At 41.2% G+C, this 27,110-nt stretch overlaps 2 protein-coding genes and 1 long non-coding RNA gene across 13 annotated transcripts in view; 1 reads left to right on the top strand and 2 right to left on the bottom strand.

Moving 5' to 3' along the window:
- LOC121034633 (phospholipid-transporting ATPase FetA-like) overlaps positions 1 to 20,837 on the bottom strand; it is a 101,609-nt gene extending 80,772 nt beyond the window's left edge. The window contains exons 1-2 of the mRNA XM_040481612.1: positions 20,802 to 20,837; positions 13,415 to 13,458 (exon numbers count right to left, since the gene is read on the bottom strand). Coding sequence (XP_040337546.1) covers positions 13,415 to 13,442 — 28 coding nt within the window. The 5' untranslated portion in view covers positions 13,443 to 13,458; positions 20,802 to 20,837. The remainder of the gene's footprint in view (positions 1 to 13,414; positions 13,459 to 20,801) is intronic.
- A 97-nt stretch (positions 20,838 to 20,934) lies between these two features.
- Positions 20,935 to 22,357, top strand: LOC121034630 (uncharacterized). The gene is made up of 2 exons (XR_005792536.1): positions 20,935 to 21,741; positions 21,818 to 22,357. It is a non-coding gene; the product is annotated as an uncharacterized LOC121034630 (long non-coding RNA).
- The window catches only part of UNC13B (unc-13 homolog B), a 158,237-nt gene continuing 153,404 nt past the window's right edge, over positions 22,278 to 27,110 (bottom strand). For 3 of the 11 annotated variants that reach the window (XM_040481594.1, XM_040481593.1, XM_040481600.1), the window contains 5 exons: positions 26,867 to 27,014; positions 25,293 to 25,349; positions 24,375 to 24,467; positions 24,035 to 24,194; positions 22,278 to 23,870 (listed from right to left, as the gene is read on the bottom strand). In XM_040481594.1, coding sequence (XP_040337528.1) covers positions 23,585 to 23,870; positions 24,035 to 24,194; positions 24,375 to 24,467; positions 25,293 to 25,349; positions 26,867 to 27,014 — 744 coding nt within the window. In that variant the 3' untranslated portion in view covers positions 22,278 to 23,584. The remainder of the gene's footprint in view (positions 23,871 to 24,034; positions 24,195 to 24,374; positions 24,468 to 25,292; positions 25,350 to 26,866; positions 27,015 to 27,110) is intronic. The other 8 variants (XM_040481597.1, XM_040481601.1, XM_040481602.1 and 5 more) reach the window with 3 other exon arrangements.

Raw genomic sequence — 27,110 nt, 5'->3', positions numbered from 1 at the left:
ATTTGAAGACATTTTGTCTCCTTACCTCAGTGTTTTCTTCTTCTTCTTCTTCTTTTTTTTAATGTTTATTTATTTATTTTTAAGAATGGGGGGCAGGGAGAGGGAGAGAGAATATGAGCAGGGGAGGGGCAGAGAGAGAAGGAGACAGAGAATCTGTCAGTGCAGAGCCTGACATAGGACTTGAATCCACAAACTGCAAGACCATGACCTAAGGTGAGAGTCAGAAGCTCAACTGACTGAGCATCCCAGGCACTGCTACCTCAGTCTTTTTCTATTCCCATGGTCACCATAGAGTTAATTGAGATACTTGGTCTTTCCTTTCCTTGTTCTAACAATTCATTTAGGTGTTTTTTTTCTTCCCCTACCTTCCTCTTTGATTGCTTTGCAGTGTGATATAACGGAGTCAGGCTGACCTTCATTTAAACCTTGGAGCCAACACTTAACAAATGTTCAATCTTCTGGTAATGAGATAATTACTCTGAATTTTAGTCTTTCATCTCTCATGTTAAGATGATCATTTCACCTGGTTGCAAGGATTATATAAAGTATATCAAACAGTTTCTACAATGCCTTTCACATAATATGGACTGTTCCCCCAAAGCATGTTCTTATCCCTGTTGTCTGTGTGTGCTTTTCCTGACTTATAACAAATCCTCTCATTGCATCTTTAGCCCTGGCTCCTAAAACCATCTCTCTAGTTGCAAACTCATACTGTGGGACATTTTCTCTTAGGTGCTTATAGCTTCTCAAGATAATCATGTTCCAAAATGGTATTTCTTACCTTCTCTGATTTTTAAATACTTTTTTAGATAATAAAGGGAATATATTTTAATATAGGTATATGAATTTATATTACTATACAGATTGCTTAATAATTTTCACAGTATTAAAAAGGTTATGTTTTAAAAAAGCTTACTTGCTATTATTTAAACAAAGGTAAAATCTGAGAAAGTAGCATCATGAACAAAATAATAGACATTAAGAGATATTCTCTACTTAGTAATCACCTTCTCTGATTTTAAACATATCTGTTCATCTGCATTTCTATAACTTTTTCATGAAATCTAAAAATCACCTTCAGTTGCTCCTCTGATTATCGGTCAGGTCCTAAATATTTCATCTGAGGGTCTCTTGAAGCTCTTTTCTTTTCTTTCCTTCTTTCTTTTTTATGAGAGAGAAAGAAAGTGCAAACAGGGGAGGGGCAGATAGATAGGGAGAGAGAATCTTAAGGAGGCTCCACACCCAGCACAGACCTTGATCTCATGACCCTGAGAGCATCCATGATCTGAGCCAAAATCAAGAGTCAGACACTTACCCAACTGAGCCACCCAGGCACCCCACTATTACTTCCTTTCTAATCCCACTAATATCATCTCAGATTTTTTTTTACTTTCCTTTTGGATTCAATATCCTGTTATTTGCTTCTGACTTTTATGAATTATATATTATCCACTGCTGCCCTAAAGCAGAACACTGATCATGTCTTCTTACTAACCAGCTCACAACCTGCAGTGGCTCCCCATGGATTACTGAATGAAGTCCAAATATCAGCCACACATTCAATATGCTCCCATTTGAACCCTAACTATTCTTTCATCTTTCTTTTCCACTATTTACTCTTATTCAAACTGGCCTATTGTACAGTTCCCTAAATATGGCCCAGACTTTTCTGCATCTATGCTACTGCTCACATTCTTCCTTCCAACTGTAATGCCCTTCCTATCAGTCAAAATCCTTCAAAGGCTATTTTAACACAGGCATGCTCAAGCTCCACGAATCCAGTGTAGTTTCTTGCTTTCCCAGATCTAGAAATAATCTCCCCCTTCTCACAACTCCCAATTTCTGTGTCCTCTACAGCCTTTGCATGGGGCCAGACTTGTAAGTAGGGGATTGGATAAACTTGAATAAAAAAAAAAAAAAAAAAAAAAAAAAAGAAAGAAGACAAGTAACAGGGAAATTTATTAAGAATATTAGCCCAAGGAAACCCTTTCTGAAAAATACAAGTTATAAGATGGCTCCTGCTTATAACTTCAAGACAATTGCTATAAAGAACACAAACACGTTCTCTGGTGATGTTTAAAATCAGCTCTGGGATATGTACATCTCTCAATTAAAATCAATCCAAAGACACAATTGCTTAGCTTAATTACCTTAGCTGCCCTACTTCATTAGATACAAATGTAGCAGCCATGAAGTGGGAAGGATCTGTGATTCACATAATCCAAATCTTCATTTTTTTTTTGTGATGGAGTTTCCGGGTCCCACATGTCAGTTCCCTGCTGGTGATCCGTGTTCTACTACTCTACTTTATAGCAGAAGGCAGAAGGTAGTCTAGTGCTACCAGGACAACAAGCTGTGGGGGTTTAAGTCACTCCAGAATTAATTAGGCTCCCTTTCCCCAAGAGACTAAACTGGGAACATCCCTGGATCACAGTGTCAGCTGGAGATGTCAAGTGGTTTTCTCATACCATAAAGGGTTTTATTGGGTCTAAGGAGAGTCATAGAAGGGCCAGGGTGAACTAAATTAAACTAAGCTCAAGTTAAAATCATCATGTTATTGTGCTGGGAGCCACCCTGGATGGTGGACAGCTTCTCAGAGTCACTCTGATCCTGGAAACTCGAGAATTTCACGCTTGGAAAGGCACTGGGAGATATCTAATCCATCCTTCCACCCAGAGTAGTCATTCCCTGTGTTTAGCAACCCTGGCCGCCTTGCTTAAATACTTCCTGTGAAGAAGAAATTGCTGTCTCTCAAGGCAGTCTCTACATTTTCAGACAGCTCTATTTATAAATTCCTTTATTCATTAAATTTTTCCCGATTCCTGTAAGCCCTGGAGGCAAGCAAGAGCCAAAAGTGAAGCCTGTGTAAGTTCTATCTTTATCTTTTCCCCAGCTGGTAAGTAAGTACTGAGATGAACAAACACCCTGTCCTTAAGTGTGCTACTTTATATAGTACCATCCTCACCTTCCATCATATGGTAATTGTGGTAACTACACTAGGTGCTGTGCTCCAGGGTCCTGAGCCCTGATATCTGGCTGATTCACTTACTTACTGCATGAGCAGCAGCCAATAAAATGAATTATGAGCACTCTACTAGTTTCTCAGCACAAATCTAGGACATGTTAGTTTTGCTGCTTAAATGCACTCCACTCAAACTTACCCAACCTCAAAAAAAAAAATTAAAAAAACAAAAAGGGGCGCCTGGGGGCTCAGTCGGTTAAGCGTCCGACATCTGCTCAGGTCATGATCTCGCAGTCCGTGAGTTCGAGCCCCGCGTCGGGCTCTGTGCTGACCGCTCAGAGCCTGGAGCCTGTTTCGGATTCTGTGTCTCCCTCTCTCTCTGACCCTCCCCCATTCATGCTCTGTCTCTCTGTCTCAAAAATAAATAAACGTTAAAAAAAAATTAAAAAAAAAAAACTTACCCAACCTCATACCCTTTTAGGGATTTCAATTCTCCAATTTCTCTCTCAAAGGTTTCCAGTAACGTTACTTACATTCACTATACACATTTTCATTCTAGCCCAACAATTCCAAATCACATCCTAGTCTGGTTAGTTGGGCCCGTCCAAAGCAAGAGTAACAGTTCTGCTCATTGCAGTTCTGACAAAAGCTTAAGCAAGTGGACACGATTATTCATTTTTATAAGCCTCCTCAGCAACTCCAATCTGAGAATCCTGACAATCCCTGAATTTCAGTAACTATTGATGGATAGATTTCTGAGACATGCTTGGTGGTCAGCTGTATTGTTGATCTCAAGAAGCTGTGTTATGCTTAACAGGGAGGCTATAGAACCCCAAAAACGCATACAGAGATTTTGGGAACCAGATTTTAAACATATCCACCCATGCACCTGAAAGGAAGTGAACAAGAATCAACATTAATAAACGTTTAATCCATCTATGGAAATTCCTTCAGTAATCTGCTTAAGAGATGAATTATAGGGGCGCCTGGGTGGCGCAGTCGGTTAAGCGGCCGACTTCAGCCAGGTCACAATCTCGCGGTCTGTGAGTTCGAGCCCCGCATCAGGCTCTGGGCGGATGGCTCAGAGCCTGGAGCCTGTTTCTGATTCTGTGTCTCCCTCTCTCTCTGCCTCATGCTCTGTCTCTCTCTGTCCCAAAAATAAATAAATAAACGTTAAAAAAAAAATTAAAAAAAAAAAAAAAAAGAGATGAATTATAAATATGCCGATAAGATTAAAGTACAGCCTAAATACATTTCAGCATGGGGCTTGGGGTTCCTTTCTAGAAAGGAAGCCATGAAGTTAAAACAGAGCTAATCTAAGAGAAGTTCTACTCTTTAAAACTAACATGTTGGCAGCACAAAAACAGACAGTCAGATCAATAAAACAGAATAGAGAACCCAGAAATGGACCCACAAACGTATGGCCAACTAATCTTTGACAAAGCAGGAAAGAATATCCAATGGAATAAAGACAGTCTCTTCAGCAAATCGTGCTGGGAAAACTGGACAGCGACATGCAGAAGAATGAACCTGGACCACTTTCTTACCATACACAAAAGTAAACTCAAAATGGATGAAAGACCTAAATGTAAGACAGGAAGCCATCAAAATCCTCGAGGAGAAAGCAGGCAAAAACCTCTTTGATCTTGGCCGCAGCAACTTACTCAACACATCTCCAGAGGCAAGGGAAACAAAAACAAAAATAAACTATCGGGACCTCATCAAAATAAAAAGCTTCTGCACAGCAAAGCAAACAATCAGCAAAACTAAAAGGCAACTGACGGAATGGGAGAAAATATTTGCAAATGACATATCAGATAAAGGGTTAGTATCCAAAATCTATAAAGAAATTCTCAAACTCAACATCCAAAAAACAAATCATCCAGTGAAGAAATGGGCAAAGGACATGAATAGACACTTCTCCAAAGAAGACATCCAGATGGCCAACCAACACATGAAAAAATGCTCCACATCACTCATCATCAGGGAAATATAAATCAAAAACACAATGAGACACCACCTTACACCTGTCAGAATGGCTAACATTAACAACTCAGGCAACAACAGATGTTGGCAAGGATGCGGAGAAAGAGGCTCTCTTTTGCACTGCTGGTGGGAATGCAAGCTGGTGCAGCCACTCTGGAAAACAGTATGGAGGTTCCTCAAAAAACTAAAAATAGAACTACCCTACGACCCAGCAGTTGCACTACTAGGCATTTATCCATGGGATACAGGTGTGCTGATTTGAAGAGACACATGCACCCCCATGTTTATAGCAGCACTATAAACAATAGGCAAAGTATGGAAAAAGCCCAAATGTCCACTGATGGATGAATGGATAAAGATGTGGTGTATATATATACACAATGGAGTATTATTTGGCAATCAAAAAGAATGACACCTTGCCATTTGCAACTACATGGATGGAACTGGAGGGTACTATGCTAAGTGAAATTAGCCAGAGAAAGACAAAAATCCTATGACTTCACTCATATGAGGACTTTAAGAGACAAAACAGATGAACATAAGGGAAGGGAAACAAAAATAATATAAAAACAGGGAGGGGGACAAAACAGAAGAGACTCATACATATAGAGAACAAACTGAGGGTTACTAGAGGGGTTGTGGGAGGGGGGGATGGGCTAAATGGGTAAGGGGCACTAAGGAATCTACTCCTGAAATCATTGTTTCACTATATGCTAACTAATTTGGATCTAAATTTTAAAAAATAAAAAATAAAATTAAAAATAAATAAATAAAAAATGTATAAATAACTAAAAATGTATCTGTAAAGACAGCATTCATTCACTACCTCTTCCAAACTGGGATTCCTAGGAGGTGGAATTTCAGGAGTCCCTTGAATAAAGGGAAACACCTGTATACTTTCTGAGGTCAAAAACCCATAACTTACGGGTTTTTAAATTTTTTTTTAACGTTTATTTATTTTTAAGAGAGAGAGAGACAGAGCGTGAGAGCGAGGAAGGGGCAGAGAGAGAGGGAGACAGAATCTGAAGCAGGCTCCAGGCTCTGAGCTGTCAGCACAGAGCCTGATGTGGGGCTAGAACTCACAAACTGTGAGATCATGACCTGAGCCAGAGTCAGATGCTTAACCAGCAGCCACCCAGGCGCCCCGACTTTTAAATTTTTTTAACATTTATTTATCTTTGAGAGACAGAGAGAGGCAGAGCAAGAGCAGGGGAGGGGCAGAGAAAGAGGGAGACATAGAATCTGAAGCAGGCTCCAGGCTCTGAACTGTCAGCACAGAGCCCGATGCAAGGCTCGAACCCAGGGACCACGAGATCATGACCTAAGCCGAAGTTGGGGGCTTAACTGAGCCACCCAGGTGCTCCCATGACTTATGTTGTTTTAACACACCACCAAGCCTAGCATATACATGTAGTATTTATTGTAAACCTGGAATTCTCCGATTTAATATATGTATAACTTTCATGAGCAACTGTGAAAGCTCATAACACCTTGAAAATTACTATAGGGGGATTTCACTGAAGCATAAATCTAAACTGGATGCTCTGTGTGGTATGCAGTACTCAATAAGGTAGTGGGTGAGCCTAGCCAAATACTTAGGATTTGCATCTCAAAGATTTTTTGTCTACTTGCTATCATTTATGTAGTAATTTTCATTTAAGATCCAGAGATTACCTACCTTTTCAATTACATTTTACTTAAACTATTTATTTTTATTCAATCATTTCATTCTATTGGAGAAATTATATATAATGGTATCTCACAAAGTTAATGATACATGACTATCTCATTCATTAATGGACACACAAGCACACACATATGGTAGTTTGTTGGTCATGTGGCTCTGAGGAAACAGAAGAGCTTAACAAGTTCAAAGTGGGGGAAAAAGTAGCTAGGGATAAATGTTCAAGGATCAAGAAGGAAGTACAGATAGGAAGAGATGAAAGAAGGAGACTGCAGAAACTTGCTGAAGTTTAATGTAGTGAATAAAGTTATGAGAGGCTCTTAAAGTCATTTAACAAATAATCAAGTGTTATACTAAGAGCTAGGGAATGTAGAAAAGAATCAGACAATATCCCTATCACTGTCTTGAAGAAATTCACTGTCCAGTAAGGGAGACATATGAATAAACAATTGCTCTACAGTGTGGTGGATAGTATGATAGAGGTAAGAGCAGGGAGTCATGGAAGCGCAAAAGAGGAGTATCTAAACTAGATTGTGAGAGCCAGGTAAAGTTTGTTGGATTAGATCCTGAGCTGAGTCTTAAAGCATAAATATAAGTTAGCTTAATGAATATGGAAGACAGAATTTTTCAGGCAGGGCTGAGTAACAACATATGAAAAGGTGTGGAGGGGCGCCTGGGTGGCTCAGTCGTTTAAGCGTCCGACTTCGGCTCAGGTCATGATCTCGCTGTCCGTGGGTTCGAGCCCCGCGTCGGGCTTTGTGCTGACAGCTCAGAGCCTGGAGCCTGTTTCAGATTCTGTGTCTCCCTCTTTCTCTGACCCTCCCCTGTTCATGCTTTCTGTCTCAAAAATAAATAAATGTTAAAAAAAAAAAATTAAAAAAAAGAAAAGAAAAGGTGTGAAGTACATTGCAGAATGCCATTAAATACTTTAAAAAGTAAGTTAACATAATGAGACTGACGATTTTTTTTAAGTTTATTTATTTATTTTGAGAGACAGTACAAGCAGGGGTGCATTAAATGGGGGAGGGGCGGGGGGGGGTGGAGAGAATCCCAAGCAGGCTCCGCACTGTCAGTGCAGAGCTCTACGAGGGACTCGATCTCATGAACTGTGAGATCATGACCTGAGCTGAAACAGAGTCAGATGCTTAACCAACTGAACCACCCAGGTGCTCCCCAATGGGACTTTTAGATTTAGTTCCTTGAATGTGTAGATTAATTTGAAGAATGGACATGTTTTCAACATGAAAAATCTCCACCATTCATTGTATACATAGATATCAAGCACCTAAGCACCTTCTTTGTGCCAGTCATTATTCTAGCACTTGACATACTGTCCTTGTGGGGTTTACAATTTACAAGTAAAGGCAGACAATAAATAAAATAATGAATCGTTATAAACTATGCTGGAAGGTGATAAATGCTGTGGATAAAAGGGACAAAGAAGTGCAAGCAAGATAAGGGTGATGAGGACACACCTGGGTGGCTCAGTCAGTTGAGTGTCCAACTTTTTATTTTGGCTCAGGTCATGATCCCAGGGTTGTGGGATTGAGCCCTATGTTAGGGCTCTGTGCTGGGATTCTCTCTCTCCTGCTGCCCCTCTCTTCCCCCTCTAAAAAAAAATTTAAAAATTAAAAAAATATAGGGGTGCCTGGGTGACTCAGTCGGCTAAGCGTCTGACTTCGACTTAAGTCATGATCCTGCAGTTCGTGAGTTCAAGCCCCATGTCGGGGTCTGTGCTGACAGCTCAGAGCCTTCAGCCTGCTTTGCATTCTGTGTCTCCCTCTCTCTGTCCCACTCATACATTCACTCACTCTCTCTCTCTCTCTCTCAGATAAATAAACATTCAAAAAAAAAATAAGAGTGATGAGGAGTGTAAGGGTGGGAAGAGTGGTCAGATGATCAATACAGGCTTTACACAAAAGGCAAAATTGAGCAAAAATTCGAAGTGGACAAGGGAGTCAGTCAAGGGGCCATCTGGAGGAAGAATGTTGAGGTCAGAAGGAATAATGACAACAGACTGTTTAAAGAACAGCAGGAAAATCAGAGTAGCTGGAGTAGGAAGGTGAGGAGCAGAGTGACAGGAGAGGAGAGATCAGGGAAGATGGGGGCACATTATGCACTGTCTAAAAGTTTAGAACCTCAACTTTTTTTTTTAATTGAGGTAAAACTTAGTGTTATATTAGTTTCAGGTGTACAATATAATGATTCAACAATTCTATATGTTACTCAGTGTTCATCACAATAAGTGTACTTTGATACCCTTTATCTGTTTCACCCATCACCCCACACACCTCCTCTCTGGAAACCACCCGTTTATTCTCTGTATTTAAGAGTTTCGGTTTTGCTGTTGTTTGTGTAAGGACCTTGGCTTTTACTGAGTGAAACTGGGAGCCTCCGTATTTCATCCAGGAACATGCCTATGTTTTGCCATTTTTCAGACCATCTTTTTGTCCATCAATAAAGTCTTAACGTTTTCTTCATATAGGTTTTGTGCATTTCTTTTTATGCTTAGTCTTAGATATTTTAAGATTTTGTTGTTAATATGAATGAAATCTTTCTTCCATCATATTCTCTAATTGGAAATTGCTACTGATTAATAAAACTACTAATTTTTATATACTTGTTATGTATCTGGAAGTCTCTTAATTTTCATGAAGAGGTTATCAACTTTACCCCCAGCTTAGGTGGTTATTAGTATGTGAATCTGCTCTGTGCTCGTAACACCACCTTCCCCATATGCTGGTGCCTTAAAAATTCTTAAAATGTACTAGTCTCGGGGTATCTTTCTAAGTCTTTTGTCCCAAATCTGCTCCATTGCATCTATTAGGATGGCTGCTACTAAAAAAAAAAAAAAAAAAAAAAAAAAAAAAAAAAAAAAAAAAGTACTGGCAAAGATCTGGCGAAATTAGAATGGCTCGTGCACTGTTGATGGGAATATAAAATGGTGCAGCTGTTATAGAAACAATATTGTGAGCCCTCAAAAAATTAAAAATAGAATTACCATACTATCCAGCAATTCCACTTCTAGGTATATACGCCCCCCCCCCCCAAAAATCAAAAGCAGGAACTTGGAGAGGTATTTGTACCTCATGTACCCATGTTCATAACAGCATTGTTCATAATAGCCAAGGAGCAGAAGCAATCCAAATGTCTGTCAGCACATGAAAGGATAAACAAAAGTGGTATATATACATACAATGTAATATTATTCAGTCTTAAAAAGGAAGTAAGTTATGACCATGTTACAACATAGATGAACCTTTAGAACATTATGCTAAGTGAAATAAGCCAGTCATAGAAAAATACATACTATATGATTCCACTTATATGGGGCACCGAGAGTAGTCAAATTCATGCAGACAAAAAGAATGGTGATTGCCAAGGGCAAGGGGTTGGAGGAATGGGGAGTTAGTGCTTAATGGGTACAGAGTTGCAGTTTAATAAGATGAAAAGAATCTGAGACGAATGGTGGTAATCGTTGCCCAAAAGTGTGAATGGACTTAATGCCACTGAACTGTACACTTAAAAATGGTTAAGATGGTAATATTATATAAATTTTACCAATTCAAATTTTTAAATTAAAATTTTTAAAATCTGTTCCATTAATAATTTTGTGTTTCTTGTTGCTACTCTTTTATTCTGTGAATTTTTGTCCTTTGCTTTGAGCTCAACCTTCCTCACTGACCTTTGTCTCCAATGTTACCTTTGTCTGGGCCTGGAACTCCTTGAGTCCCTCAACATTCACCTTTGTCCAGATTACGGTCCCTTTATTTGGGAGCTCTTGTTAGCCTACTCTTTTTTTTTTTAAGCCAATCTTGCTCCTAAGACCCCCAAGTTTGGGCCAATCTCACTTCCAAAGAAAGATCTGAGAAATAAAGCACACAAGGGGCACCTAGGTGGCTCAGTCGGTTAAGCGTCCAACACTTGATTTCAGCTCAGGTCATGATCTCATGGTTTATGGGATCGAGTCCTGTGTCAGGGTCTGCACTGACAGCATACAGCCTCCTTGGGATTCTCTCTCCCTCTCTGCCCTTCCCCCGCTTGCATGCTCTCTCTCAAAAATAAAATAAAAGAAAAAAAGAAAAGAAATAAAACACACAGTTTTAGAATATACGCTATCTATATTCCAGGTATAACTATGAACTTAATGCTGTTTAATATAAATCAAGAAATGAGATTTATGGAGAATTGCTTGAAGGATACATAGTTTATCCACTGCCTGGAATCAGTTCGCTTGTGTTTTTTTTTTGTTTGTTTGTTTGTTTTTGTTTTTGTTTGTTTGTTTTTTGTTTTTTTTTAGTAACCTATATACCCAACGTGGGGCTTGAACTCACAACCCTGAGATCAAGAGTCATATGCTTTATTGATTGAGCCAGCCAGGGACTTATTTTCTAAGCCAAGCCTCCATAGATGAGCTCTAGAAACTTTGTGAACTGTGTGAAATTGTCTGTAAAAACCTGTGCATTTTTTATGAGAGGTCCTAAGATTTTAAAAGTTTTCAGTATGTTCTATTATCCACTCTCCCCCCAAAATAGTTGAGAATCTATATAGTCTAAAATTTGTTATTCCTTGGATTGCAACAGATAATCAAAGCCTTTCCTCAACTGAAATGTTCTGCCCCAAGTTCAGAATGGCTTTTACCGAACAATGCTTTGGCACTATGCCAACTGCCTACATGGAAAGACATTAAAAAGAAACAGCCTCAGTTCTAAAAAATGTGTTTAGGGAATTACCAAAGATGGGCACAGATCGGCCTGCATATCTCAAGATCTTAACCAGATAATAGGTCTGTATAGGCAGAAAAATGCTGATGGTATCATGAGACAAGAACAGATTATGAACAAAGCCAAGGAGAATGAAATTCTTTAGGTAAGAACTGAGCCAAACCTATTAGCAGCACTAAAGGTTCTTCCTTCAGGGGTGCCTGAGTGGCTCAGTCTGTTGAATGTCCAATTCTTGATTTGGGCTCATGATCCCAGGGTCATGGGATCGAGTCCCATCTTGGGCTCTGCGCTTAGTGTGGAATCTGTTTAAGATTATCTCTTTCCCCCTCTGCCCCTCTCTCCTGCTTGTGCTCTCTAAAATTAAAAAAAAAAAAAAAAAAAGGAGTGGTGTGTCTGGCTGGCTCAGTCGGTTAAGTCCAACTTCAGCTCAGGTCATCATCTCACGGTTCATGCGTTTGGGCCCCACATCGGGCTCTGTGCTGATAGCTCAGATCCTGGAGCCTGCTTTGGATTCTGTGTCTCCCTCTCTCTCTGCCCCTCCCTGACTCATGCTCTGTCTCTGTCTCTCAAAAATAAATAAGCATAAAAAAAAAATAAAGTTTCTCCCTTCATAAACGTAAGTATGGAACTTGGAGATCCACTAATGCAGATACTAATGAATCTTTAGATAAACGCATGTAACATTTTATGTACACATTAAGTATACATAATTTAAAGAAAGGTTCAAACCACAAAACATTATGTGAAATTTGTAACAACTCTCCCTTCCCAATTTCAGGAAAATTCTCTTTTATGTAGCTCTCACTTTCCTTGATTTAGCTAAAATCCATCTACCCATTGTTCAAAGCTCAGGTTTTTTGTTTTCAAAAAATATTTTATTTATTTTTTTAAAGGCTCCACACCCAAGAGTCGCATGCTGTATCAACTGAGCCAGCTAGGCACCCCATCAGCTTTTAAAATTATGACAATAAATGTAATTCAAATAGAATTGCTTTTGTTTCACTAAACTGAAAACCACCCCCTCGCTTCCTCAAACACACACACACACACACACTCACAGCTCTTTTACTGTTTTTATAATTCTCCAAAAGCATATCCACAAAGAACTATGACAAAGTTTTCCTTTTGTTGGAGGCAACCCTCCCATATAGCCAAAAGTCATTTGGTTGGAATTATGTAGAGAGTTTGGTTCCAGACCAAAGTCTAAGCATTCTCCAAAATAGCACTAACAGAAATTGACTGATATTAATGAGGTAAACTGTGATACTTTGGATGCAAAGTATATGGTCTGGGATTGGAGAAATGAGTTAAGTTAGATCTCTATAAAAAGAGAAAGAAATTCAACAAGACCCTTTTGATTGTCTTATCTTAAGCTCACGTGGTAAATGAAGGATGTCGAGAGGAGTGTTCAAATCATGATTCATCTTACTATAATATCCATAATTACAATGAAATCAATGAGCCCACTGAAAGTCTCTGTTGGACTACTCCTATTTCTCCCTAGAAAGTTCACAGATGAGAAACATGCTCTCACCTTTACTTTTTGCTAAAGACACTTTATACCATGGCTATCACAGCAGACCTTTGGCTTTCTGTTTAAACACCTTCAAAATTAAATCACTAACCTGTCTGCCTCAAGTCTTTAGGTAGAGTATTCCTGTCACTGCCCCTCTAAAAAAAACAAAAACAAAAACAAAAACAAAAAAACCCACTCAAACATTAGTCTCTATGTAAATTAATGTGAATTAGTATCCTCTGTGGTTATAACCAAAGACTTTCTGGAATGACCTCAAGTTCAATTCTGTATTTTTCTCTTCCTACCTTTGCAGCAAAAATTTTTTTCAAAAGCCAGGTCAGAGGGAAGTCAAATCTGAGTCCTCCCCTAATAGGCTTCTTGGGAGATCCAAAATTGTAAGGAGCTTCTTGGTGGGCTTCAGTTCAATCCTTTAAACACTACTCTGAGAGCATAAGTGATCAATTTCTTGGCTTTGTGGATAGAACACTGTATGGTATAGTACTAAGCAAATATCAGTTCTGATGTTGAAGCTGAGCACTTACCTGAAATAAAAGGTTTTATGTATTTCATTTCAGAGAAACACCACCTAAGGATAAAACAAAAGCTCCTGATTAGTCCAGGCCCTGTTGATATAATATTTACTATTTATCAAAATTTACCATGTCTTGGTCGCTTCACTCTGTGCTTTACATAGATCACCTTAATTTTCACTAAAATCTGGGCCTAGAAAAAGGGTATTACTCTTTCCTACAGATGAAAAACCTGAGGCCTAAGATAAAGTGGCTTGCTCAGGGTCAATACAATCAGACAGCGGTAGAGTCACAGTGGTAGAGATTTGAATTCCTGCTTGCCAGACTGCTCTTGACCACAATTCTGTATCATCTCTCTTGTGCACTTGGCACATGAAGAGACAATTGTCAAGTTACTAGGCAGTAACTGAGGGCAGTAACTAGGGCAGTAACTGAGAACTGTGGTTATGGTTCAGAAGTATAAAGTCTTAAATGCCCACATTCTTCTCTTTCATAGATCTGGCACTGAGCTCAGGAGGAAATCCACTATTATACTATGTCCCCACATTTCAGCATCCCTTATTTCTTTACTTTTGACTCAGAACCTCCTACAGCAATCTTCCCCACAAGCATGGTCCATGAACCAAATATTTCAAAAACATGAAAAGTCTCTGAAAAAACAACACACCTGGCCCCCACTCTGGATGTACTGACTCAGAATCCTTCAGAATCTCAGAGGAGTGACAACAAGAAACTCAGGAGGTCCTTTTGCCTATAAAATTTTAGACTATTGCCTTGCAGCAAAACAGCTAGCATAAATGAAAGGAGGTAAATTGAAAGCTAGCTTCAGTAATAATCAGTCTGACATTGGGTCAGATTGGTATTAAGAAAAAGATAGGACAGAGATCTTGTGAGAAGGCATAGAGTCACAACATTGTTTTGAAGCTGGAAGAGATCTTGGAAATTGTCTAGTCTAATGTTTTTCTAACAGTGTTCCATGGAGCCTTAGGAGTTCTAAAATGGGATATTTTAGCTTCTGCAGAAGCTCCACTGGTAACCTGGAATTTTGTGTAAGATCATATCTGAATAATGGTTTTGCTGATTTAAACAAACAAAAGAAACCTTGGTTGCAAACGAGGAGTTAAAAAAATTTTTTTGAGGTCCAGCTTTCATCCCAAATCAATTAGATCAAACTTGTGCTAGTTAATACCGGGCATCAGCATTTTCCAATACCAGGTGAATTCAGTGTAGCCAAAGTTAGGAACCACTGTACAAATCTGCTCTGTGCTTCCTCACTTGAAATAAAACAAAACTAAGACCCAAAGAATTTAAAGGAGGTTTGGATTGAAACCAGAATCTCTTGACTTCTAGCTCAATATACTGTGTTGTACTCTCCACAATCCAGAATAAACCAATTATTCCTCTAAGACAGAGAGCACAAAAATCAAGATTATTATATAACCTCACATTTACAGAGTTCTCTGGACTTTAAAGAGTACTTTATATTCTCTTTTTAGATTCTTATAAAGATACTGTGAATTAGATAGGACAAAACTGTAACTGTTTTAGACATGAGGAAATCAGAAGTCAATTAAGTTAACTCACAGTGGCTTAGAAGTAAGGCCAACATTAAAATCTTTATCTTCTAATTTTGGATTAAGTAAATCTAATTTAGCAAGTGTTTGAGTGCCTCATATGTGTTAGTTAAACATGGCCTAAGATGCAAAAATAAGACATTATCCATGCCCTCAATTAGTGTACAAATTTCTTAGAAAAAACAGAGATAACTAAAATACTGTGCTGTCTGGCTTATCCCTTGGACTAGCAGAAGCTGAAAACACTCCTTGATTGGCCTTGATAATGAAGTCCAATTCTCTTCAAATTCAGTCTGTGGCTTCTAATTTCTTTCTGGCTATGGAAACTAATTTTAGGGAACTCAAGGGATTTGTACATAGCTATTGCACCTGTAGGCAAGGCCACGGGAGCTGAAAAATGTTTTGATGGGGGAGAGAAGATGGGTGCAATTTCAGTGAGGTTCATTTCATAATCTCTGAAGCCAAGGATATGATTCAGCAAAAGACTGGTATATTCCAAAACAAAGGACTGGATGGATAAGAAAGAGTATTCACATAAATAATTATTTCCTTTTCCACAGCATTTTAATAACTAGACAGCTTATAATTTATGTTGAAGATAAGTACTATACACCAAAGGGGAAAATAACATGTAAGAAAGAGTATTTCTATCAGTAATTCAGAGAGGTGGAGAAGGTCACAGATGGACAGGAATGTTCAGACAACTTTTGCATGAGGAATTCATCATACATTGCAAAATGTTGCCATCCATATTTTACTACATAAAAGATAATGAAAGAGCCAGGAAACCATGTTTTATTTATGAACTGAAACAAGTTGGCCAAGAATGGTCTATCACAGTTATTCTCAAACTTTAACTTGCATCAGAATTACCTGGAAGGCTGACTCTCATAAACTTCTGATTCGGCAGGTCTGTGGTAGGGCCCAGTGATTTACATTTCTTACAAAGTCAGGTGATGGTGATGCCATGGGTTCAGGTCTCACCATTTGAGAACTGCTGGTTTATCATAAAGTCCACAATATACTAGATACACACAGGTGTGCACACTTGCTTTTTGCAAATTATGACAATTTAGTTAATTCTCTACTATTGACTTTGTAAATTATACTCTCCCCATCAACCTAATGGCCAAACAGTAAGACTAAATTAGGAAGAAGTTACAGCTAGTCACTTAAGAAGACCATCTATTTAAGAGCACAAATGAATAAGTTTATGAAATACATGTTTGGGTACACAAAAGTGAGGTACATCTAACAACTAGGAAATGACATTGCCCTTTAAAAGCCTTTACTTATCTTGAAGCAGACATGAATTTTGGTTTTTTTGCTTAAGAGAACACTCTTTGGACCTCTCTATACCTTAAATGGTACCCAAGATTCCATCCTCATTTTTTTCAACGTTTATTTATTTTTGGGACAGAGAGAGACAGAGCATGAACGGGGGAGGGGCAGAGAGAGAGGGAGACACAGAATCGGAAACAGGCTCCAGGCTCTGAGCCATCAGCCCAGAGCCTGACGCGGGGCTCGAACTCAGGGACCGCGAGATCGTGACCTGGCTGAAGTCGGACGCTTAACCGACTGAGCCACCCAGGCGCCCCCATCCTCATTTTTTTTTCTCACTACTCTTCCTGAGTTTTCTTAACTACCCCCCAGCTTTATTTATATCAATGGTTAATGACTTTGTTCAGGTTAAGAAATTCCTTTGAGAATATGATTAATGCTACAGACTTTCTTCATAAAACTAAATGTACACACCTATATACATTTTACATCCAATTCAAGACATTCAGAGATTTTTCACTCAAGTCCAAAGGCCCCAGGTTAAGGATTCCCTATCTGTATGATCTGTAATGATTCAAACATCTATATTCTTCAGCCTTATTTTTTATCCTGAGCTTCAGTATTACATATCCAAATATCTACTTAACATCTGTTTTTGGATGTCACACAAATGTCTCAAAATCTATAGGTACAGGGCACCTGGGTGTCTCAGTTGTTTAAGCGTCTGACTTTGGCTCAGGTCAAGATCCCACAATTCATGGGTTCAAGCCCTGTGTCAGGCTCTGTGCTGACAGCTCAGAGCCTGAATCCTGCTTGGATTGTGTGTCTCCCTCCCCTCTCTGCCCCTCCCCACTCATGATCTGTCTCTCTCTCTCAAAAATAAACAAACATTAAAAAACCTTTTTTAAAAACCTATAGGTACTGAGGAATGACTGCTTAATATGGATGGTGTTTCCTTTTTGGGTGATGAAAAAGCTCTGGAATAATTAGTGATGGTTGCACAACATTGTGAATATACTTAATTTCACTGAATTGTGGTTATATTTTTATACGGTTATAGTAGTGTCACTTGTGTATTTTACCACAATTAAAAAATCTACACTCACAAAACTGAAATCATCTCTATTCCCCATCTCTCACACCCAAAATCTGCGTTCTCTTGTATTTCCTTTGAACATCAGTTACTAATCATTTACCTAGTGGCCCAAGCCAGATACTCGAGAGTCATCTTGACAGTGCTCTCTTTCACTCTTCCATTTGTAATTAATCATGAAGTTCTGTATATTCTCTCATTAAGATTTAAATTGAGACAGTCACCTACTTCCTCTATTTCCAAAGCTTCTAGCTAAGTTCACCATTAACCTCAGAGACTCCAGTTTTCCATCTTCCCAGCCTCCAATCCTCACAATCACCCCCAGGACAAAGGCATTACTATCCCCATTTCACAGCTAAGGAGACTAAGCCTTAGAGTGTACTTGCAATTTGAACTTAGGTAAAAGTTTCTGGGAAAGAGTCCACAGTAGTGACTTTTCCTTCCCTAGATCCCTTGTATGCTGGTTATTCTATGTGTTGTGTCTCCTCCCACCCAACTCCCTCTGCCCTGTTCTGGGAAGCTGACCTCTATGGACTACATCACCCGGACTACCTTGTCCCTGAGCTCCTATCTGAGTTTTGCCAATGGAAGGTACTAGCTGGAGACCTGAGGGAAGGAAGAGAGAGAAAGATTATTTTATTTCTTTACTTCCTTTCTGCTTATTGCAGCTGCTTAGTCCTTATGGTCATAGCTCTTGTCAGGCAGTTCCTCTTCCAGATTGTAGCTGTAGGTGGGCTCTGGTAACAAGACCCCCTTCCCCTTTCCTTTCAGGCCTAGGAGTCCTACCATTCCTTTCTAGTTTCTGTTAATACTGACCATACTTCTATAAATAGCCCTTTGGTTAAACTCTCTTCAGTTAAACTTTTTTGAATGCACCAGCTGTTTTTCTGCAAGGATTTTGACTGATAAAGTAGGAAAACAATGAATCATACGTTCCTGTACTTTCATTCAACTTCTAATATCTATAATAGAGTCTCCTTCCTTTCCTGTGATCCAAAGTTTTCCATCCTTCTGAGACTACCTGGTCTTCCAAGAAATCTCTCTAAATACTGTAACCTACAGAACAATACTGTCGTTACCACTATTGTGCCGAATCTAATATGACATTAGTACTCTATTGTCCTCTAGTTCTGATTGATAAATTTTGTCAGTCTGACCATCCCTGCAAGGCAATAAGCTCCTTAGGTGTAGGGAACTTCAGCAATTAGAATCTCTAATGACAAACATATTTTAGGGGGAAGGAACCTTAGAGGTTACCCTAACTTCCTTATTTTATAGATTGGAGGTTCAGGTTTACACAGCTATGAAATAGTGGCAAACTGAAGTCCATAATCTAGATTCTTTCTATTGCTTCATCATGCTGTGATACTACACTGGGTACTTAGTGGACACTCAATATGCTGGTGACTCACTCCTAAATGCATTCAGTTTTTGTTTGTTCAATGCTAGGCCCTGTGCCTAGATACCTATCTGGCACACAGTATGTGCTTGGCAAATATTTGCTCATTTGAACCTGCAATGAAAGACTAATTCCTTGCAGGTTAATCATATAAACTTGCTCATATAAACTCAGAGAATCATTTATAATAATAATCCCTTATACACCTGGAGAAAATGTGTATTTTTCAACGTGCTTTCACATTTAAATGAGCCCATTTGCTCCAAGGTAGACATAGCAGAAATTATTAGTCTGTTTTAACAGATACAGGAAAGAGTCTCTGAGGAGTTAAAAATCAAGGTCCCTTTACTCGTATGTAGCAGAGCTGAGACCAGTATTCATGTTTTTTGACACTCCAATACCATTTTGACTATTCCATGTTGCTTCTTCAGGTTTGCTTTCGCATCTAAGTATAGCAGGTTCATTCAGGAAATTCATCTAAATATTCACAATGAATAGGTAGATCATACACTTGTGCTCAAATGATTTTGTCCCTTTAAAAATCCACTGTTAAAGGTATTTCTACTTCTGATTAGGTACAGTCTGCAGAATATCACCATTCTTGATTATTACAAGGCCTGTTATTTCTCTCAGAGAGGAAGGTTACCATCTGTTGTGTTCTAGAACAAGGGATACAACACTTTTGAGACATCACTTCCTGTATAGACCAGAGCCAGGTGCTTTTATAAGTAGGTGTTGGAAAAGAAACAAACAACCTCTTGTCCTTGGCGTGACCTCACTGGAGAGGGGATGACACAGTGGCTTCCTTCAAGATCAAATGCCAGAGAGGTACCTATAAATATTTTTATTGCATCCTCTCACCAAAAACACTTTGGTATAGAGTTCACCTGGGTTTTAGCTACTAGGATGATTTCTGATCCTAATCAAAGCATTGCAGAAACCAAAGACAACCTATAGATACGTTATCTATCTTCTTTGGATTTCAGTTTCCATTAAGAGCTCAAAGTATTGGCTCAGAAAAGGACCCAAACCAAAGTCCTACATCAGGGGTCACAAACTCAAATGCCTACCAGATGCCAGGCAAATAAAGCAAAGCCTACTGTAAGAAAACAAGGAGTAATAGAGTCTGTAATAAACTACAGTAAATTAACACTTGCTTCTCAACTCCAACCACCAGTTGCTTTGAGGGGAGTGTGAGCTAAGAGTCAACAGTTTTTTTTTTTTTTCATTTTTAAAACTGGAAATCCACATTTTTTAAAGTGTGAAGTTTGGTTTTAAAAAGCTACTAATTCAGGGGCGTTCTGGGTGGCTCAGTCGGTTACGCGTCCGACTTTGGCTCAGGTCATGATCTCAGGGTCCATGAGTTCACGCCCCCGTCGGGCTCTGTGCTGACAGCCTGGAGCCTGCTTCAGATTCTGTGTCTCCCTCTCTCTTTGACCCTCCCCCGTTCATGCTCTGTCTCTGTCTCAAAAATAAACAAACATTAAAAAAAAAAAAAAGCTACTAATTCAAACTTATAAGCCTGTTGCAAGCCTTGGGTAGCCAGCTAGAGTTTGACTTTTCTTTATGAATAGGTCTCCTGTGTCATATAAAAGAATTGTAGCAAAGTGTCACTTTCAAGTCAAATGTGGGGTAAGATTTATGCCTCTCCGTGAATGCGTATAGTGTTGGGAGAAGTGGACAAATTCCATGAGTTAATAGGAAAGTGCCCTAGATAGGGATTTGGGGATCTATTTCATAAGGTAACTGAATAAATGTGTCCCACTTTGGGAAGTATTTGGTGGGGGATAAAGATCCCCTTTGTTAGGCATCTGGGTAAATAGATCTTCTCTGGAATGTCTTGGAAACCCTAAGTATACTCAAATACGAGAAGGGAGCAGTAAGCTTGAAGAGTATCGGGAGAACAGTTTACAAGAGGAAGATGGACAGGTAAAACTGCGAAGTACAGAGCTGTACGAATGTCGGTAGTATGTGGGTACAATCTCTTCTGTGTTGGGAGGGAGAAGGCAATAACCTCTCCTACGGCGCCACCTTCAGGCGTTTCTTGCTCACCATTGCTGCACCGCCGTCAACTCCAGCAGCCTCCATCTTAACGCTTTCTGCGCAGGCGCCCTAGAGCCCCAGGGTCCAGCCTAGAGCAGAGCCCCGCCCCTGCCCACACCCCTCTCCTCTGGAGCCAGCCAACCGCCCCTCCCCACCAGTGTTTCTCGAAGGGGTCCTGGAGTAGTTGGCTTGTCTTTACGTACTGGAGTGCTCTCTGTGCAGGCTGCTGGGCAACAGAGAAGAAATACTCAGAGCCTGCCTTTGGGCAGATCACAGTCTTATGAGGGAAGACAGACAAATTGTAACTAATTAAAGTGTTGTGTGAAGGGGTTCAGGTTGGTTGGGTTCTAAAGGCTGCTAGTAAGTATCAAAACCTAGAAGACAGTGGAAAAGGCTGCAGGCCATTCTAGCAAGGGGGAACTCAATGTGCAAAGAAAGGCACAGAGAGGTAGAGGAGTGCACAGTGTGGTGAGGGTGAGGAGGGGTGGGGGAGGGGGAAACCGCAGGGACTTGGGGTTTAGAATAGCTACAGGATGGTGGGCAGTGTCTGCACTGTCCTGGAGGGTCTTAGAATTTTTCAGCCTGAGGGCTGTGATAGATAACAACTAAACAGCTTTAACAGGAGAGACTTACCAGAGTAGGTGAAGAGGGCAGGGGCAGCATGGAGGCAGGTGATAATCACAGTAATCCAGACAAGAGGAACTAAAGGCCACTACTCCACTTGTGGTACTGGGAAATGAGGTGAGACAGTGGATTCAACAGGCAAGTTTGAGGCAGAAATGATAGAGGGCAACTGGTTTGGGGAAAGAGAAGGAGGAAGTTTAAAAATGACTGGGGAACTGAACTGCAAGGGTTTATTTAGCAAGCAAATGGAAATGAGCTGGAAGACTGGAGTTAATCTGTCCTGTGCTCCCATTCAGCCCCCACCCCACAAGGGCTGAGAGACTAGGTGAGCGCTCTTCTTGCATAAGCTTCTGATTTCCAGACCAGGAGATCTCACTTATACCTTGTTTTCTCCCATATAGGAGACTTCTACTCCAGCTTTTCTTCTGGAATTTTCCCAAATGAAAGGCCAATGTGCACTCCTAGGCCTACTCCTCTGTCCTGTACTGGCAGCCTCAGCCCTCTACCAATCTCCAGAGGCACACATCTCCCCAGAAGACCCTTACCTTGTCTTCACAACATGGACTAGTTTTCACTAGCGTATGTCATCTGCTACTCTTCTGGACCTTTTGCAGGGAGCTGATGCCCTGAATCCCATGACTCTGTTAACTGGATTGGTGGTCTCAGGTCCAGGCCAAGATGCTAGCCCATTACCTGCTTTACTGCGTGGTGCTTATCCAAAACTCCTTTAGGTCCCACCACTTGTGAGGTGGTGAGGAGGGAGGAGGCAGCGAAGGGCCAGGGGTACAAAATCTACCATTATACAGGATAGTCATTTCTACAGTTTTCCACACTTTAGCAGAATTACCAGACCCCAAAGGCTGCTATAAGATAATTTATTACACACTAGCCAAAAATGTCCTGTAACAATGGCACATACAATAATTAACAACAGCAAAGATGCTTAGTTTCTTGTTTCATGTAACGGCCAGCACAGCTATGGATAACACAGAGTCCTCAGGAGGTCCAGGAGGCTGCTACCAAGGGTATTCAAGAACCGTGTCACATCTCTGATGAAGGGTCTGAGAAGTCCATATGATCTCCTGAAAGAGTTCATCTCTGACCTCCCAGAAAATGTTGAAGCCCCCTCCATCCAGCTTGTACAGAGGAATCATAGTCCAAGTTCCCTCTGTAGGGTTGAACATCTGTGAGGGGAACAGCATCTGACCTAGACGAAAGGGAGTGAGGCCAAAGACTAGATTCTTTCTGCAAAGGGGAGGACAAACAGAAGACAGTGGCCATAGGTGAAGAGGACTCTTTCTAGACTGGTTTCTACAATTTTTGGCTTTGTTCAGGGCCTACCCAAGAAGAAAATACAGCCCTCTCTCCTGGATCCTCCAACTAGGCCTCAGGTGCATACACAAAGGAATAGCCGCTCATGTCTTGAAACATCACTGCTCCCTTTCCTATAGGAGAGAGGGAGGGGGACTCTTGGGCAGGTAGCCTGTGGTGCTTGGGTTCCAAAGAATATTCCTGCTCAGGGCTCTGAAGTTATCATGTGAACCTCATTCTACTCATGACATATAATTTGGAGAAAAGGATTAGCAAAGGTCATTTCTAGAAGGTATCTTGTCCAGTTTCAAAGCCTTGTTTTCACAAAACCAGTGGATCCTGGTTTTAGACTGCTTGAGGGACAGTCTAAATTCTAATTTGTATGTTCCTGCCCTGGCATACTCCAATCCAGACTATAGGGCTCAGTGACAACTGTAGGCTCAACTGACTAGCTAACCAGGCACATGCTTCAGGCTCTCTAATGGTTCAACAAGAACCATTGCTCTTCTAATGGTTTATATGTATGGATCTAACTGAATAAGGTGTGGCATGGAGAGGGGTAGAGATGGGATAGGGGGTGAAGGGGTGTCTACCAACAATAATGGCTGACACTCTTAGAAATGTCTGTTCTACCTCCCTATGCAGTAACCCTGACAGCCCAGCTCCTAGCACCACAGACATGCTGGTCAGGGACTCCTGAGCCTTTCTGAGAAAATATTCTCACCACCCCAAATTTTTCCTTAAACTGAAGGAGTCAGCCTCTTGACTATGAGGACCCTAAGCTGGATATATAGTAATTCTCACTGGCCCTGATTTGTGAAACTGATGCCATCCAGTTGGCACAGGAACCTGGGTGCTCAGCTCCCCTCTTCCATGGAACGAGACTCCGATTTGAGCTTCACAAACTCCCGAGCCACTTCGTCATTGCTCCTCTGAGACAGAATCCGGAGAATAGTCATGCCTGTCTCATCCATGTGGATCTTCCGGCCCAAGGGGCACCAGCAAGCACAGCTTCCCTTGGCTGCCACATCCCTCAGAGGCATCACAGCCAGCCCCAGAACACGATCCTCCCGGGCAAAGCAGTAATCCTTCACACATATTTGCAACTCATAGGCTTCTGGCCCCTCTTCATTTCCCAGGAGGCTGTGAGCATAGGATGGGTGGAGGAAGGAGGCCAGAGCTGAAAGAGCCTTCAACTGAATTTTCCCCAGCCACCATCCAATCCATCCCTCTTCTCCCCTCTCAAGTCTTACCCCCCAGCTCACCCCCATCCCAGAGTCCTGCAGGTTCCCCACCCTGTAACTCACAAGTGGAATGTCTCATTATACTTGGGAGCCCAGTTGTTGCTCTTCGACTTGGTTGTGAACTTCCTCTTCTTATCACTTTGGTGTGGGCCAACCATGGTCACTTCCACAAAGGGCCGGAACATACCTGCTGTCTGCCACTTGAGGTCATTGGCAGCCACCACTGCCCAAACAAGAGAAGCCTGTGAGGGATCCTACCAAGTGTTCCCAATTCTTGAGCCCTAGGTGGCATTCCCCTTGGAGGAAGGCTAAGTTAGAGGACTGGGATAAGCAGCCCCTGTCTTCAACTGATGAGGCCACTGCATAAGAAAAGGTCGGAGACCTGTAAGTCTGTGCCACTCACCTTTCACTGTGACCTTGTGCTCCCCAGTTCCAGGATGTGTAAACAAATCCACCTGAATAGAGATTTCTCCCACAGGATCATCCACACCAGACCCTGAAGGACAGATGGACAGTTGATCCCTCATTGGAGAACTCTAAGACATCAGGCCTAATTATCCCAGGTGAAACTGAGGAGTTAGGAAGCCCACTTTACACCCTAGAGCATGAAGCAATCACCTAAAATAGCCATGGGGAAGTAAGCAATGGGAGAAGGGAAAGGAAGGGGATAAAGAATGAGGCTGCGTATTAAAGTACATTAGGCTAACAACATTTTAGGTGTAAGGTCTTCCAAAAGTGCACAAGGAATCTGTCAGTTTCCCCAAACCTCTCCTATCTCCTAGGATGAAGAATTTTTCATTGAAAGGTACTGGAGGACAGTACTGCCACCCTCTATCTTTGTCTGGGAACTAAGTCCACCCTGTGGTGTCTCAATGGAACAATGTGGGTCCCTTCAAGCCAAAAGCAGCACCCTCCCACCTACCTTCAGAATCCTGAAGGTCACTGCTTGGGAGGCTGCCTTGCTCAGACTCTGTCCTACTCAAAACCTGGACCCCTCTACAAGCAACTTCCCAGACCCAATCTCTAGCCAGTCTGTAGGCTCCCCTAAGCAGACATCTCACCAGAGATAAAACTTCTGCACCCCAGATAAAACTTCTTTATCCTAAGGTGGAAGGATGGGGGAATCCCAAAGACAGAACCATTATTAACCCCATCTCGGACTGTATTAATACATCACTCATCTCTGATACTTGGGATGGAGCTTCTGAACTTTGACACATGGCTCCCCTACAGCCAGCCTAAGAAGCTCATTCTAGTTCACAGGGGACAGGTGTTAGCCTATGTTAGATTCATGTGTGCAAGGTGTACAACATAAACATACCCTTTTCCGGCCGAATGTCCTCATTAGCAGTGAACCTAATACCTTTCCCATCATGCACTGAGTGAGGAAAGGCAAGTCAAGAGGTAGTAGCAGCAGTAGGATAGAAAAGAAGAACCAGTTAGAGGTCTAAGGAGTTAATAGCCATTCAAAGCAACTCTACACATTTTCTGGGGGAATACAGAGATGAGGTGGAGAGGGAAATCAAATAGTTGAAGTCAGTGCCTGAATGCTCCAAATTAGACTTCATGGGTCAAGATCAATGTAATCATGGGGAAAAGCAGAATATACATAGAGAAGGTATCTGAAATCAGCAGGGCAGGAAAGAGAGACATTGCAGGCTCTAATTTCTTGGCCTTAAATAATAAAGCAACGGGTATAAAAGGTACACACATCCATCTCGATCCTCCCCCTGCAGTCCCCACCTCTGCTCTTACCTCATATGTGCCCATTTTAGCCTTTCTTCATCTTTACATCTAGCCTAAAACTCAGTATTTCTAAAAAGCCTTTTTGGATTAACTCAGATACTTCCCTGATGTTACAGGCCTTTCCGTGTACAACTCTGTAAAAGATCTCCCTGTCCCCTTGAACAAGGCTCATAACTTCTTTCCTCCCTTTTCTTCCTATCCTGGACTTAAAATAAGAACAGATGTGGAAAATGGAGCAGTACTGCAGGTCCTTTGTATCTTTTCACCTTCTATTAACTCTAGTCCAATGACTTGGATCCCACTTCCCCTCCAGGTCAGCTCTGTGCTCTGGATCAAAGGCTCAGTAAGGCCTAAGTCCTCCCATTCCCTCCATCAGGTTCTCTCCTCCAGGCAGCACACCTAAGTTTCCCAGAACAAGCAATAACAAATGTGCCTGAAAGTCTTTCCTGGGAAGGCCTGGCTCCTGGGTCAGGGTCAGAATTTCAGTCTGAACCATATCTATGTAGATGTGTTTTGTTATAGAGAGGCCTGCCTGGAGGCAGGGAGGGGTTCTGAGGACTAGAAGACACTGGGAGAAAACCAGCTGCCTAGTCCCTGTGCATTAGCATCACCCATGAGGCTGGATGGAGCATCATTTATGCACAGAGATCCATTATGCCCATGATCCACACCCTCCTTTCAACTGCTCCCATGGTTTGCCTCTCCTAGTTGTTGGTTTCCCCCCCCCCACCTCATCCACACTAGACAATCTATAAAGTATTTTTTTGCTTCCTCCCCCCCAGACAGTTTCCAACAAGGCTCCCAAAACTATGAGTCTTCATGAGTGTTTCAACAACTTATTCTCAAGGCTTTCCGACAAATATTTCCTAACAGGGTATGCTCTTTGAGCCGAATGAACATGTGCTAGCCAGGCAATGTCTGGGAAAAGAATTGCAGGCCCATTTACCAGGTCCCTGTGATTCTCCTGTCTGGTATGGGTACAGTGTGGAAGTGAGTATTGGGGTCCCTCAAGAAATCCTGGGGTCTGAGTTTGACAGGCTCTCTTAAGAAGTACCTGGATCCTCCTTAAGGGCTGGAAAATTTTGACTCCCTAGAGGCAGAAGTGTATCAAGGAGGGGAAGATAGGGACCTAAAGCCCTTAGGTCTTACCCTGGGCAGTCTGTGAGCGAACAAAGGTTTTGATAAGCGTGTCTGTGGTCTGTGTGTACAGAGATAGGGCATAACGTAGGGACTGTAGATCTGGGCTCTTCTCCAGGAAAGTTTTCTTCAGCCCATTACCTCCCGCGTGAAAGTATTGCTGAAAGACAAAAGAATACCTGCTACAGCCCCATCCCCTTACACGGAGGCAGCTTTCCACACTGTCCTCAGAGAAATCACATCTGAGCAGAAGCTC

The sequence above is a fragment of the Herpailurus yagouaroundi genome, unplaced genomic scaffold (assembly GCF_014898765.1).
Source record: "Herpailurus yagouaroundi ecotype Mexico unplaced genomic scaffold, PumYag 160, whole genome shotgun sequence".
NCBI lineage: Eukaryota > Metazoa > Chordata > Mammalia > Carnivora > Felidae > Herpailurus > Herpailurus yagouaroundi.
This window is presented reverse-complemented; position numbering and strand designations above follow the sequence as displayed.